Source organism: Bison bison, unplaced genomic scaffold, assembly GCF_000754665.1.
Source record: "Bison bison bison isolate TAMUID 2011002044 unplaced genomic scaffold, Bison_UMD1.0 scf7180017864020, whole genome shotgun sequence".
NCBI lineage: Eukaryota > Metazoa > Chordata > Mammalia > Artiodactyla > Bovidae > Bison > Bison bison.
Window position 1 is genome coordinate 997,253 of NW_011494592.1, and position 16,640 is coordinate 1,013,892.

At 43.4% G+C, this 16,640-nt stretch overlaps 1 protein-coding gene across 1 annotated transcript; it reads right to left on the minus strand.

The window, feature by feature from the left end:
- Nucleotides 1-8,899: 8,899 nt before the first annotated feature.
- IL36B (interleukin 36, beta) lies at nt 8,900-15,260 on the minus strand. The gene is made up of 4 exons (XM_010834128.1): nt 15,245-15,260; nt 14,614-14,721; nt 10,957-11,096; nt 8,900-9,112 (listed from the first exon to the last, which is right to left on the minus strand). The coding sequence occupies exons 1-4, from the start codon at nt 15,258-15,260 to the stop codon at nt 8,900-8,902; spliced, it is 477 nt and encodes a 158-aa protein (XP_010832430.1).
- Between the last annotated feature and the right edge of the window lie 1,380 nt (nt 15,261-16,640).

The window sequence follows — 16,640 nt, forward strand, 5'->3', positions numbered from 1 at the left end:
GATAAAATCTTGACATTTGTGACAACACTGATATACTCTGAGTGTATTATGCTAAGTGAAGTTAGAGAAAATCAATTTTCATATGGTTTCACCTATATATGGAATTTGAAAAACAAAGCAAATAAAACAAAATCCAGACTCACAGAACAGATTGGCGGTTGCCAAAAGAGAGGGAGCTGGGGACTCAAAATGGGTCAAGGGGCCAAGAAGTACAGACTTGCAGTTAAAAATTGAGTCATGGGGATATAAAGTACATCATATGGAATATAAGCCATAATAATGAATTAGCTTTGTGTGGTAACATGTGATAGCTAGACTTGTGATAATGCTATATGTCAATTATACCTCAAAAATACTGAAAAAAATGTAATGGAATAAGACAAAAAAAGCATATTGAGTGACCTTCAATGAAATGCTCGTCTGACCTGGGCATTCCTAGGGCTCTGTGGAACAAACTAGTCACAAAATGCTTTCCGATTCTTGATCAAAATTAAGACCAAAATGGAAGGGATTGTAAAACAAAGAATGTTGCCCACCATCCAGTTTTATAAGAATCAAGCCATTAGCTACTGCAGTCACTAACCTATAGTACACCCTGAAATCAATTCAAGGGGAAGATCAGATTGAGGCACTAAGTACACTGGAAAAACTCACAGACTGGCCCCGAGACAGATATATTCCGGAGAAGATTTTATGAACCCAGTTTCTTGCACCTACCCATACTGAGAAAAGCATTAAAAACACCAAGATCCCTGTCCTTTGAAAAATAACAGTAACCCTCAACCAAGGTGATTTCTTGGTTGTATGTACCCCTTTGCCAAAATCACATATATACTGGGCTCTCCCTTCACCTCTATAGAAAAGTCCTCAAGAATTGTCTGAGAGACTGTCTCCTTGGTTACAATCCCCAGATTGGTGCAAATACAATTTTCCATTTCTTACTTAAAAAAAAAAAAAAGAATTGTTTATTTATTTATTTGGGGGGTTGCTGGGTCTTTGCTGCTGTGTGCAGGCTTTCTCCAGTTGCAGTGAGCAGGGGATAGTCTTTGTTGTGGTGTCCAGGCTTCTCATTGCAGTGTCTTCTCTTGCTGTGGAGCATGGGCTCTAGGCACATGGGCTTCAGTACTTGCAGCACGTGGGCTCAGTAGTTGTAATGCACCGAGTTAGTTGCCCTTCCGCATATGGGATCCTCCTGCAGTAGAGATTGAACTCTTGTCCCCTGCACTGGCAGGAGGATTCTTTTCCACTGGACCACCAGGGAAGCCCTCATTTCTTTCTTAGATTGACTACTGATTAATTTTTCATCAACACCAATGTGTTTCCCCAGAGTCTCTTCAAGTTCTGCTGGCACAGAAAATGCTAGAGTCTTACTGTTATAGTTAAAATGAATAAGCAACAAAGACTGATTGTATAGCACAGGCAACTCTGCTCAATGCTATGTGGCAGCCTGGATGGGAGAGGAGTTTGGGGGAGAATGGATACAAGTATGTGTATGGCAGAGTCCCTCTGCTGTCCACCTGAAACTATCACAACATTGTTAATCGGCTATGTTCCAAAGTAAAATAAAATTTTTAAAGGAATTAAAAGGAAAGAAAAAAAAAATGCTGGCATCTTCCACCTTCATTAATCTCTAGAAAACCTTACATTTTGCAGGCCTTGGGAATTGGGAAAGGGGCTTTGGAAAAAGACATGAGCCAGAACTTCAATCTTGGAAGACATGTATCTCTCTTCTGCATCTTGATGGAGGGATGTTGAGTCCATTCTCATGGACCAGGATGCCCACAGGTGGCCTGCCCTGGGCTCTGAGGAGCTGGGGACCTGTCAGGTGGGGATGCTTTCCCCCTGAACCCCTCCATCCTCCTTGCAGAGAGCTCCCAATTTCAAATGGGACAAGATCTGGGCCCCTGACTCAGGGCAGTCCCACAAAATATTTCTGTCATTTAATGTCTTTATTTTCACCATTCGGGGGATTTCTCCTGCTTTTTTTCCCTTGAGCAGCTCTGAGCAGTCTGAGCTATGCCGTGGCTGTCATCTCCCTACCCAGAGCCTCACCAGCAAGCAGCTTTCTAAGAAGAGAAGCCTCCACATGCTTCCCTAGCTAAAAGCCCAGAAGCCAGTCCTGATTCGCTCAGAGAACAGAATCCGTAAGACAGGCTGCCATGCCCAGGAGACCACAGAGACGCTGATTCACACTGGTGTCTGGGCCCCCCAGCCCAGTTGTGCTGTGAAGCTGCTGCCACCAGATCCCATGATCACTGTTGTGTTTTTGATATGTGGTGGGTGCTGATGAGGGACTAAGCCTGTGCAGGAATCAAAGGGACAACTGCTTCTCGTTGGGCAGTCTTATTGTTGAGCAGTATTCCACTGTATATCTATATAGACACACACACACACATATATATATTCCACAACTTCTTTATCCATTCATCTTTTGACAGACACTTGTGTTGTTTTCGTTTCCATGTTTTGGCTACTGTGAATAATGATGCTATGAATTCGGGATGCATATACCTTTTCCAATTAGTTGCTCAAGGGAAAAAAAAAAGAGAAATCCCCTGAATGGTGAAAATAAAGACTTTAAATGACAGAAGTATTTTGTGGGACTGCCCTGAGTCAGGGGCCCAGATCTTGTCCCATTTGAAATTGGGAGCTCTCTGCAAGGAGGATGGAGGGGTTCAGGGGGAAAGCATCCCCACCTGACAGGTCCCCAGCTCCTCAGAGCCCAGGGCAGGCCACCTGTGGGCATCCTGGTCCATGAGAATGGACTCAACATCCCTCCATCAAGATGCAGAAGAGAGATACATGTCTTCCAAGATTGAAGTTCTGGCTCATGTCTTTTTCCAAAGCCCCTTTCCCAATTCCCAAGGCCTGCAAATTGTAAGGTTTTCCAGAGATTAATGAAGGTGGAAGATGCCAGCATTTTCTTTTTCTTTCCTTTTAATTATTTTTTTTTAATTCTTACTTTACATTGGAGCATAGCCAATTAACAATGTTGTGGTAGACAACATTGTTGTGGTGGATTCAGGTGGACGGCAGAGGGACTCGGTCATACACGTCTTGGTGGGACCATGCTCCCCACAGCAAGGCTGGGAAGAGGCAGGACTGGAGACAGATAAAGAGAACATTGAAGGACCTTGACCCTGAACTTGCCTTGGACCCTCAGGGAGCAGACAGGTTTGGAGACACTGATCTCTAAGAGAGGACTAGACAATTCCCCCTACTTGTTCCTTGCTGTCCCAGTGTGGGACAGGGAGAAAATGCTGACCCAGAGCCAGAAACTAGGAAATTCTAAGCAGGTGGACTTGCTCGCCTTCTGTGATGCTCACCTCCTGGCCCACCTCAGAACAGTCTCTCCAGCCCTTGCAGCCAAGGTTCAGAGCAAATGGTGGATTGGGAAGGGCTCGGGGTCCTACCCTGGCCTCACAGGCTCTGAGACCCCAACCCCCACACACTGCTGACGAGTCGACTTTCCATGAGTCAGTGCTCTCCTAGGCCTCATAGGTTGTCCTACATTCCATCCTTCCCTTCAGGAATAAAAAGAGGACCTCCAGCAAGAAGACACAGAGAGACTTGTTGTTGTTCAGTTGCTTCAGGCCTTGTCTGACTCTGCGGCCCCATGGACTGGAGCCCACCAGGCTCCTCTGTCTGTGGGATTTCCCAGGCAAGAATATTGGAGTGGGTTGCCATTTCCTTCTCCAGGGGGTCTTCCTGACCCAGGGATTGAACCCACATCTCCTGCATTGCAGGCAGGTTCTTTACCACTGATCCATTTAAAAGAGTTAAATAGCCCAATCACTCATCAGCCTGGGATAACAGGACACAGACAAAGCCTTAACACAAAATACACAGCAACGGAAACACACGACATCCCCCTTCTCGAGTGACTCCTGCTTTTTCACTTTTTAAACCATAAACTATTAGAAATGTGACTTCTTAAGCCACTGCGGAAAACAGTATGGAAGTTCCTCAGAAAACTAAAAATAGGACTGCCAATTCCAGCAATTCTGCTCCTGAATACATAGCCATTAAAAAGACAAAAACACTAATTGGAAAGGGTATGCGCATCCCATTATTCATAGCATCATTATTTACAGTAGCCAAAACATAGAAACACCATAAGAGTCCATCAAAAGATGAATGGATAAAGAAGTTGTGGAACATATATTTATGTGTGTATGTGTGTGTGTGTGTGTATAAAATGAAATACTACTCAACAATAAAAAATGCAATTTTGCCATTTGTAGCAACATCAGTGAACTTGGAGTGTATTAGGCTAAGTGAAATAAGTCAGACAAAAATAAATACTGTATATCACTTACATGCAGTTGATTTCCATTTGAGGGAGAGGCAGAGATATGATTCTGGGGCAACAGCCTTGTTAACAAATGGAGATCACAGAGGGCCATGGAGCCACCTTCATAAAGAGGAAGCACTTGTATAGACATGAGACCTGTCTTCTCTGTGACATCAAGAATTGGGGACAGGAAGGTGTGTTTTATTCTGGATGAGACTAGTTTTTCTGGGGAAGGTGAACTGCCTGGGGAGGGTGAACTGCCTGGGGAGAAAGTCGGCTCCCCATTTATTCATTCATTTAGCAATTAATTAATAATTAATTTGTTCAATATATTTATTTATTTGACACAGACATGGTGCTAGGAGCTGGGGCTGTAATGGTGAACTAGACAAACATTACTTCCCACCAATCAAGGATTTTATACTGCAAAGAGGGAAGGAGAGAAAGACAAAAGCAAATAAAGTCATTATGAATCATGTGAAGAAAAAGAAACAGGAGAAAGGAAATTTCAGGAGGTAGAAGAAGCAGTTTTCTTCAGACATGGTGGTTAGGGAAGGCCTCTTGAGGAGGTGACATATAAGGAAATAACCTGAAGGAGCCAGAAAGGCAAAGAGAGAGAATAAGCCAATACAGGTAACAGGAATGTACATGAGCATAGCATATGCAAAGGTCCAGGGGCTGTAAAGGACTCAGCATATTCAAAGAACTGAAAGATTAGCATGACTGAAGATGGCAATGGAGAAACTGATCTGAAAGTAGTGTTGGGCCATCAGGGGCCAGACCATCCAGTCAAACCTGTAAACTATGGTAAAGAATTTGCATTTCGTGAAAATTCAAACTACAATGAGGTATCACCTCACACCAGTCAGAATGGCCATCATCAAAAAAATCTACAAATGATAAATACTGGAGAGAATGTGGAGAAAAAGGAACTGATACAATCACTATGGGGAACTGTATGGAGATACCTCTAAAAACTATAAATCTACCATATGACCAGCAAGGGCTTCCCAGGTTGGGGTAGTGGTAAAGAATCTGGCTGCCAATGCACATAGACATAAGAGACATGGGTTCGATCCCTGGGTCGGGAACGTCCCTGGAGGAGGGCAAGGTAAGCCACTCCAGTATTCTTGCCTGGGAAATCCCATGGACACAGGAGCCTGATGGGCTGCAGCACATAGGGTCTCAAAGAGTCAGACATGACTGAATTGACATAGCACTTTCACACACATGACCCAGCAATCCCACTACGGGGCATAGGCCCTGAGAAAACCACAATTCTACAAGACACTTGTACACCAATGTTCACTGCAGCAATATTTACAATAGCTAGGACATGGAAGCAATCTAGTTGTCCATCAACAGATTAATGGATAAATATATAAATGGAACATTATTCAGTCATACAAAGGAACAAATTTGAGTCAGTTGTAGTGAGGTGGATGAACCTAGAGCCTCTTACACAGAGTGAAGTAAGTCAGAAAGAGAAAAACAAGCATTGTATATTAACACATATATATGGAATCCAGAAAGATGATACTGATGAACCTAGCAGAGAATGGACTTGTGGACACAGTGAGGGAAGATGGGGGAGGGGGCGAACTGAGAAAGTAGCATTGACATATATACACATGATAAAGCATATATATGGGTTGGATGTAGGTCATGTGTAAAATAGATAGTCAAAAGTCTCTGCATAACTCAGGGAGCCCAGCCTGATGCTCTGAAATGACCTAGAGGAGTGGGATGGAGGGCAGGGAGGGAGGCTCAAAGGGGAGTGTGTGTGTGTGTGTGTGTGTGTGTGTGTGTGTATGCTGCTTAGTTGCTTCAATCATGTCTGATTCTGTGTGACCCTATGGACTTCAGCCTGCCAGGCTCCTCTGTCCATGGGATGCTCTAGGCAAGAGTACTAGAGTGGGTTGCCATGCCCTGCTCCAGAGGATCTTTCCAACCCAGGGATGGAACTGGGGTCTCCTTCATTGCAGACAGATTCTTTACCACTGAGCCATCAGGGAAGCCTATCTATCTATCTATCAGCCTAAATATGACTGATTTGAATTGTTCCATGGCAGAAACCAACACAACATTGTAAAGCAACTTTCCACCAATTAAAACATTTAACAATAAGCAAATTTTTATAAATGAATTTGCATTTCATTCTAACTGCAAGTGGAAACATCAAAGAATTCTAAACACTGGAATGACATAATTGAATTTCCATTTATGGAGATAATCCTTGCTGGCTCACAGAGAACTGATTTAACAGATAGATGGAGTGGTAGATGGAGGTCACCAGTCAGGAGGCAGATGCACAGGACTGGTGAGTTACAGTGGTTTCCAGATATCCAGTGGTGGATGGCAGAGAAGTTGGAGAGGGACGGGTGGATTTGAGATGTACTTTGAAGGTAGGCTTCTTGGTGAATAGACTTGATGGGTTGGATGTAGGTCTTTAGGGAGAGGAAAATCCAGGATGACTCCCAGGTTTCTATCTTGAGTAACTGAGATGGAAAAGACTGGCTGTGGGAATAGGCATATCGGGCAAGGATCAAGGGTGCTCCTTAGGACATGCTCAATTTGCAGGTTCGGAGAATATCCAAGCTGGTAGTTGTAAGTGCAAATCTGGAGTTCCAACAAAAGCTCTGGGCCAGATCAAATCATCGCTATCCATTTGGAATTTAAGTTCATAACAAGTAAGATCATCTAGTCATGGCCTTCCCTGGTGGCTCAGTGGATAAGAATCTGCCTGTCAATGCAGGAGACACAGTTTTGATCCTTGGTAGGGGAAGATCCCACGTGCCACGGAGCAACTAAGCCAGTGCACCACAATTATTGAGCCTGTGCTCTAGAGCCTGAGAGCTGCAACTACTGAAGCCCAAGTGCCCTACAGCCTGTGCTCCACACCAAGAGGAGCCACCATGATGAGAAGCCCCTACACAGCGACAAAGAGTAAAACCCCTCCCCACTACTAGAGAAAAAGCCGTTGCATAATGAAGACCCATTGCAAACAAAAATAAATAAGATTATTTTTAATGCCTATGTCCAAGTAAATAGAAGAAAAAATTAAAAAAAAAAAGAATAAAAGTACAACAACAGCATCAAAAATTTGAATATTAGAGTATCTCAAAGGCTGGAGGAAAAAGTCATAGAAACCAGTGTTTCAGAGACTGAAACAAGGGAAATAAAACTGATAGAGCTCTCTCCATCTGTCATGATAGGATGTGAGCTCAAGGTCCTTCCACTCTGCCATCTTGTCCCTCCTCTCTTTCTCCATCTGTCTATTTTGAAATGATGAGAAATGATCTGAAGGAATAAGAATGGGAGCTAGAGAAACTGAAGCAGGGAAATGAAGGAAACCAATGCAAGGAGGTGTTCCTGAGCTCAACACTCCCATGGGTGACTATGACTCAATCCTGCTTGGACCCTCTGAGGAATCATTTGGACTACAGAGCTGAAATTCCCCTACCCGCTCTCCCCCATTGGTGAAGGGTTCCCAGTCATTGAAAAGCCCAATATGCCTGTTCATCATATACCAAGAAGGGCAAGGTTTCCTGAAGGAAGAAAACCTGATATGCTCACATTCATATTCAGGGCATTATAAAACCTGCAATTTACGTGTCTCTGGTTGAGTGAATTCATAAATTTTACTACAAGCGTTAACTAAAGTAATCCTCACAAAATGGACAACTGGTTTAAAAGCATCAGAATAAAGAAACTTGTGTTTGAATGTCCCCCTAAAAGTCTAGGAAACAGGAATAATAACAAGAAAATGTCATAGTTGATGCTTGAAAAAAGTATAAACTGCTATTAGTGATTCTTTGAAATACAGATTGATTTACATCCACTGTGGTTAACAATTAATCTTAACTGAATTGTATACTGTGTATCAAATTATTAACTAATGATACTATGAGTTCATCATGACTATCAAGACTTGTGATATTTTTATTTTACATCTGCCTTACCCTTTAGATTCATCTTTTGGAGTTCATGTTACAATATTTATAATAAGCATGCATAGAATTATTAATATCTTTTATTGATAGGATTATATGTTTGGAAGTCACATTTCCAGGCTATGGGTTGGCAGAAGGAATAGCAAGAGAGGTTGTAAGGATTTGGGAGTGGATTTAACTGGACTTGGCAACTAGGATGATGGGACAAGATCAAGAAAGAAGAAATGACGTGCAAGTGGGGGACACAGTGTATCTAGAAATTATCTAGAGATTATCTAGAGGGTGGGCTTCCCTAGTGGTTCAGCGAATTTGCTGGCCAATGTGGGATATGCAGGTTCGATCCCCTGGAGGAGGAAATGCCAACCCACTCCAATATTTTGCCTGGGAAATCCCATGGACAGAGGAGCCTGGCAGGCTATAGTCCATGGGGTCACAAAAGAGTCGGACACAACTTAGTGACTAAACAACAGCAACACATCTAGAGGGTATCTAGAAGAGGAGGTGGTTTTGAGGTGGTGAGAATGAGGTAGGCTGTTGATGGGCATCCATGTACGGTGGTCTCTTAAGATGATCTGTTGTGTTTTCAAACAGAAGAACCTCTGACTGCTTGATCCTCTGAACTGGATTCAGCCACCCAGAGCCCAGACTGGATTTAGAGTCCACCCTCTAAGTAGTAATTCGTGCTTTGGACTGTGCCCCTCTCCTTGGTGAGGGTAACGGGGTGCCCTGCCTCAGAGGAGGTTGCAATGAACCAGCCAGGGTAGGAGACAGACTGAAAGACAACGGTGGAGCCTTCATCATTGCGGTAAAAGAGGAAGCACTTCTCTCCTTTGGGCTTATTGTAGAGATTCATGATATTTTCTTCCTGAAGGTACGAAAAAGGCTGGTTAGAGAGGATTTTGGGGAGGAGGGAGATAAACTAATTCAGCTCTGGCACTGTCCCCTTTCCACAAAGAGAGGGACAGCGGTAAGGGACACAGGCAGATGAGAGGGGGACGCCACAGGCAATCCACTGGTTCCCAGTTCTTGGCCCCACCCCAGAATCCCATCACAAGAGGTGTTTCTGATTCCTTGAACCAGAACTGCCTTCCTGAAAAGAGAAGGAGTTGTAAACTCTTTCATGGATGCACTCATCAGATGGTTCAGGCCAGTCTCACGAGGTTCCCCACCTCCAAGTGGGTTTATACATTACAGCTTCCATCAGAAGCAGAGGATTCATAACTACCTATCTGACTTTCAGAATGGGGACCATAAGCGTGTCATCCACCAAATCCAATTAACAATCTCCCCTCTGGTCTCCACTGCCATTCAGTAGCTTTACTTCAGAGGAAGCATCCCAGAGCCTCAGAGGATCTCTGGGAGATGATTAAAGAGGACTGAGAATGGCCATTCTGAAACATTTTCAAGGATGTATTCTCTGGCTTGCAGAGTAAGCTCTTTCAGTAAAATGAGTCTTACACCTTCCAAAGGTCCCTTGTGTTGACTTGGGAATCAAGTCAGCTTTTCTTCTTTATAGTGAATATGCAGGATTGCAAACCTGTTTCTCTTTGGTTTGTTTGTTTTCTTCTTTCTTTTTTATTTTCTAAATTATGAAAGGATGCGGAGAAGGCAATGGCACCCCACTCCAGTACTCTTGCCTGGAAAATCCCATGGACAGAGGAGCCTGGTGGGCTGCTGTCTATGGGGTCACACAGAGTCGGACATGACTGAAGCGACTTAGCAGCAGCAGCAGCAGCATGAAAGGATGATAACATATTTACAGGACACTTGGAAAATACAGAACAAAGTTACATATTATTCCACCATATGTTACAATTATTTTTCAGTTCAGTTCAGTTCAGTGGCTCAGTCGTGTCCAACTCTTTGCGACCTCATGAACCACAGCATGCCAGGCCTCCCTGTCCATCACCAACTCCTGGACTTTACCCAAACTCATGTCCATTGAGTCGGTGATGCCATCCAACCATCTCATTCTCTCTTGTCCCCTTCTCTTCCTGCCCTCAATCTTTCCCAGCATCAGGGTCTTTTCAAATGAGTCAGCTCTTTGCATCAGGTGGCCAAAGTATTGGAGTTTCAGCTTCAACATCAGTCCTTCCAATGAACACCCAGGACTGATCTCCTTTAGGATGGACTGGTTGGATCTCCTTGCAGTCAAGGGACTCTCAAGAGTCTTCTCCAACACCACAGTTCAAAAGCATCAATTCTTGAGTGCTCAGCTTTCTTTATAGTCCAACTCTCACATCCATACATGACTACTGGAAAAACCATTAGCCTTGACTAGATGGACCTTTGTTGACAAAGTAATGTCTAGCTTCTTAATATTAAATTAAGATTTTTAGTTGGAATTTCAATATCAAACTCTCAAAAGTTATTAGAATGAATAGACAGAAAAATAGAAGCATATAGTATACCCAAAAAGCATTATGGACCAATTCAACATAATTAAGATTATACAATTTTCACACAGTGGCAGGATACAAATTCTATTCAAGTTCCCATAGACTATAAACCAGGAGACCCTGGATCATCCAGGGACATAAAACAAGGTGCAAAAATGTCATGGTCTAAAGATATTGAAATCATACAGAGTCTGTTCTTCTATTACTGTAGAATTATACAAACCTATTACTTATATTCAGTAACAGATTAAATGAAATTGAAAGTTCCTTTCATTAATGTACTCTTCTAATTAGCTGCACAACCACTCACCTTAAGCTGCAAAGTGGGATAGCCCTGGATTTCTGTACAGTAGAGACAGAGATTTTTGTCCTTGATTCCCAGGTAATGTGGAGTACCATTTCCTTCCTTATTGAATTCCATGTCTCTACATGCTATCAAGGAAAGAATGACTGGAAACACAGGGAAAATGGAAACAGGTGTCAGGCTCCAAGCAGTGAAAAGGCCATTCCTTCTGGTCTGACACTCACATCTAGGGGATAATGAGCAGCCAGGACACGCCCCCCTCACAAAGTCTTCTCCCACTAGCCATGTGTCAGAAACCCTTCATCAGTTGGCTGAAATCCATTTCCTATTTCTTCCTTAATATCAGAGCCCCAGCTGTCACCAGGATATATTACTTCCCCAAAATAAAAATAAATTTCCCATCACACTTACAGCTAACTTTGACCATATGCTTAGTTTTAGCTCATGAGATAAGAGTGGAATGTTGTGTAGGATTTCTAAGAATGTTCTTCTTTAAAAGGAGTTCACTCAGTTGGAAGGAGCTTTCTTCTTATTCCCTGTCTTTATACCTAGATTGTGGTGATGGTGATCTTGAAGATGGTAAAGCAGAACCCTAGAATCCTTGGAATCTGGTGGCATTACAGAGGCACCTATGGGCCTTAGTCTGCCTTCTCAGGCTTCTTTTCCCTGAGAAAGAAAGGAATTTCTATCTTATTTAATTCCTGCTGGATGGTTTAGTCACCAAGTTATGTCTGACTCTCTTGCAATCTCATGGACTGAAGCCTGCCAGGTTCCTCTGTCCATGAGATTTCCCATGCAAGAATACTGGGAGTGGGTTGCCATGCCCACCTCCAGGGGTTCTTCCTGACCCTGGGATCAAACCCACATCTCCTGCATTGGGAAGCAGATTCCTTACTACTGAGCCACTGGGGAAGCCCCTAATAAATTCCTAGTTGAGTGGATTTTCTGTCACTATCAGTATAATTTAATTCTCAACTAATTTAGCAGATGATTCCCAGGAGCCTGCATGTTCTGCATCTATCCTTCTGGGTAGGGAGAAGGGAATTTATCCATTCAACATTCTTTGTTGAGTGCCCACTCAAGGCTCTGGAGACTTAGCTGAGAACTAGAGACATTGTTATTGCCACCATGGAAAATGAAACTAAACCATGGAAACAGAGAAATGACCAGAACCACAAGTGGCAACACCTGTTTTGGGGAAACTGACAAAGGTCTGAGACAGTAGGAGAGAGACCAAGAAAGAGGAAGCGAAAAAGCAGAGTGAAGTTCAAGCCAAGAACTTAACACTAAGAGGAAGCCAGTAAATGAAGAAACAGGAATGTGGTGGTGGAGGGGTTTGGATGAAGAGTGTTGACAGGGAAAGGAAATGTTAAGACCCTTACATGGAAAGAAGCTCGGTAAGTTCCAGGCTCCAAAAATAAGATTGGTGCGCCTCAGATCTCCTCACTGCTCACTTTCCCCAAACTTCCACCCCCAAAACACAAATACTTGGAAACAATATTCTTCAATTAATGTGGTAAGAAGGTCACTGTTGATGGTTCGTGAAGATAGGATGCAAAGCTACACAAGTGAAGTGGGGGAGAGGGCAGTGAGGAAGTAATACAGTGTTCCAAGTGAAAGATGATATTAACTTAGAAATAAGGCTTATTTTGCACACAGACTCATCAGTCTCTGCTGGTGGATTAAATGGAGATCAAAGAAAAGAAGAAATAAGGATGCCTCCTGTATTTCTGGCTCCAGTGAACAGGTGAAGAAGAAGATGGGGAAGACTGGGTCTGCAAACCGTTTTGAGAAGTCAGATCCACAGTTCCACTTTTGGAATAGATGTTAGAGATGTCTGCATGCTAAGTCACTTCAGTCATGTCCGACTCTCTGTGACCCCCATGCACTGTAGCCCACCAGGGTCTTCTGTCCCAGGGATTCTTCAGACAAGAATACTGGTGTGGGTTGCCATGCCCTCCTCCAGGGGATCTTTCCAACCTAGGGATCGAACCCTCATCTCCTACATCTCCTTCAATGACAGGCGGGTTCTTTACCACTATTGTCACTGAGATGTCTGAGAGGACATCAAAAGGAAATGGGTTACAGAGACCTGTACATCAGCTCAGCAAACAGTTCAGGAAACATTCACTGAACATCCACCCTATGATAGTTGGAATTTAAAGGCCACTAGCTACTAGCCAAAATCTGTTTTTATTTTGGCTCTGGACACAGAGTTAGACTACATTTCCCAGCATCCCTTGCAGTTAGCTACAAGTCATGTGACTCCATTTTAGCCAATGGTTATGAATGGGAATATTCCAGGCCATTTTCACACTTGATCACAAAGCCCCTCTATACACACTCTTCTGCTCTCTATCATCTTCTGTCAGATGGAAGCGAAAAAGGACATAGGTAAAATTTTCAGGGGAGACAGCTGGGTTGGAAGCATAAATGCCAGAATAAAGAGGCAACACGTCAATCCAAGAAACCAGCTCTGAGTCCCTTCAGAGTGGTGGGGTGATGGTTACAGATTGAGCTCTGAAAATTGCCAGCATTTGGCTATTTTACAGAGAAAGTGGAGTCAGAAGGTAGAGTGCAAAAGAAGAGCCAGTGAACCACATAGAACATTCTTACCAAAGGACGGAACAGAGAGTGTTCGAGAAAGAGTAATAAATTATGCTGACTGCCCCCGAGGAGAAGGAAATGGCAACCCACTCCAGTGTTCTTGCCTGGAGAATCCCAGGAACAGGGGAGCTTGGTGGGCTGCCGTCTATGGGGTCGCACAGAGTCGGACACGACTGAAGTGACTTAGCAGCAGCAGCCACTGAGGAACAAAAAGTGAGGACAGACAAATGAGTCTGGTGACTGGAAAGAGAAGCTAGAGATGAGTGGGCAAAGAACAATTCAGAAGTTTTATTGTTTGATGTAAGCATGGACATGTGGGGAAATGGAGACAAGCTGTGTACTTGACTATGACTGTACAGAGAACAGTATGTAGATTACCACATAAGAAAATAGAACACTTGTAGAAATGAAATGTGCAAATCCAGAGGAGGTTTTTAGTATTAAGCCTGGAAATGTTCCATTAGTGCATGTCTAATCAGAGTTAGAAAGAAGACAAAGACAGAATAACCAGGGGAAAGGGGAATGAAATCAAACATCAAAGGAACAAACAAGAAAGGAAAAGAAGCTGACTTGGATTGACTTTTTTTCCAGCTTTATTGAGGTATAATAGGCATGCAGTGGATTGATGGGAAGAAGGAATATTCCCCTATTATTAGAAGAGAGGACTCCAAATTTGAAAAATACAGGTATGGTAATGGAAAGATGAAACAGTTTAAATTTAAGGACAGAGGTAGCAATGGTTGAAATTTAGAAGAGAGAAATTCCAAGGAGAAGGTCAGCTGTTAATTGAATGAATAATCTCTTCTTAATCAAGGACATTTTCTTTTGGTAAGGAGAGCTCCAGATCCATCACACCCTCATTTCTGGGTACAGGTCTTCTTTCCTCATACCCTTTCCAGATAGTGTGAGGGAACCATCTTGCCCTTTCCTGCCTTTCTTGAGGACACTGAAGCTATCCCCAAGAATATGCTTTCCAAGCTCACACAAGCTTGGCCCCATCCCCAGTGGAGCTGATGTCCCTTTAAGGGCAGCACAATGGCTTTGATTGTCACTCACCAGGTTTAATGTTGTTGCTAGAAGGAACTGCTATTAATGAATTTCCTTTTACGACCCACACCATCTGCCGAGAATCACGAATGTGAAGGTAACTGGGATATTCTTGCACTGCCAGAAGACAGAAAATCACAAAATATACATGAGGTTATTGTAAATTTTAGGACTCCAATTGCAACTGGTAATAAAGGCCTTTGATTCCTAGGATTCCTAGGAGTAGATTTACTGCTCTGACAAAGAGTGGCTGTTGGAAAAAGGGAAGGGAAATAGGGCAGGAGCTGGTTTGTGAACCAATGCATCTGAAAGAAGCTACATGCACTCATAGTCCCAAGAGTCTTTCAAGATTCACCCTTTTTTCTAGGATTATCAGTGACTTGTCTTTTTGCTGATTGATAGTCTCTGGGTAGTAATAAAACAAAGTATATATAAATCAGTCATCAATACATTATTTCTTATTTACCCTCTTTATCAAAATAAATAAGTAGTTCTAGAACTCCTTATTTATTTTGAATGAATAATCTGGACTACAAGGGTTTCTTGTACTCTAAATTACAAAACAGAAACCCTTGTACTCCATTTCTTTGGGGAGACCAGATGGAAGTATTTCCAAGCTGGTTTGTGATTCACCACTTACACATAGGGCACGCCATGTTGGCTTCAGGGCTTTCTGTGAAGAGGATGAGGTAGACCAGATGGTGGAGAGGCTGTGGTCCAGCAGTTAGTCTTGTAGGGAAAGAGGGAAAGAAAATACGTTATCCATTTCTCTCCCTTCCCCTGGAATTCTGTATAAAAAAAAACTGTCCTGAGACCCTATCTTAGATGCACATTTGAGAGTAAGGATGGGAAAAGCATGTTCCAGGGCTGTAAAACCCAAGATGGAAGCTCCCATCACTGTCAGGGCTGAGTGGTCCTGGCTCTCCAGGCTGCAGTGACCCTGGGATGCCCTCTATCCATCACAGCTAGGATTGTTAGGAGATTTCAGTGCATCAGCTCAGGTACTAAGTCTCTGGATTTAGAGGAAGAAAGAGTACTTGCCTGTCTCCATTTAGCCACCAGCTATCCTGACTCCAAGCTTGAGCATCCTAAATAACCAGTAGCTACCCTGTTTTTCTGACTCACATCTTCCCCAACCCTTCATCCAAAGAGGCATCTCTGCACAAGGATGTCCACGGACCACATGAGGTATTTTGACTGTTAGGGGACATCTATCTCTGAGCTTCTGGTTAGGGAACCATGACAATTCCCCAAGAAGACCACAAACTCCCCACAATGAGAACCAATTGTTCACATCCTCCTCTGCCTCAGGATATGCAGTGCCTGAATCTATAGTCATCCCTAGATAAAGAATAAACCCACTACCAGCAGCACTCTGGAAGCAGTCTCAGTTCCTCTGACACTGCGTGTCTTGGACCAAGGCTCCCAGAGGTTCCTCAAGGCTGGACACAGAGCAGTGAAGGAAGGTTTCCCATACACAGTTTCTACCTTTGTCCAAAGAGATGCTCTTGTCCTAGAGCCCAATCTTAAGGCTCCACCTGCCCCAAGTGCCCTGTAGAACTGTCCGGGACTTCCAGGCCTTTAAATGAGTGAGGAAGGAGGGTTATTTCCTGGCTCTGGGTGTGCCCACTTTGGCAATAAAACTGGTCCAAGACAGAGGTCTCATGAGGATTCAGCGAGTGACTGAGAGGCAACACAGGTGTGGCCAGGCTGGGGTCCTAGAGAAACCAGAGGAGAGTAAACATCAGGAAACACCGATGAGGAAATACAGAAAAGGCCAGATGCTGAGTTAAGAAGGAGAACTTCCTTCTGGACTGCTTTGGAGGCAGAGGTGTGGCTCACTTGATTCACTGATGGTGTGAGCCATGGCCTCATTCATATCCTATTTGGGGCAATCCATAGTCCTCCTTTCAGAGTTTTGCATAACCAACATTGAGAGCTCATTCTGTATCTGATAGACATGTATCTGATGAATCTTTCATCCTCTAGGAGCCATTCATCTTTATTTCTTATGGAAGAAAACAGTCCCTGAGAAA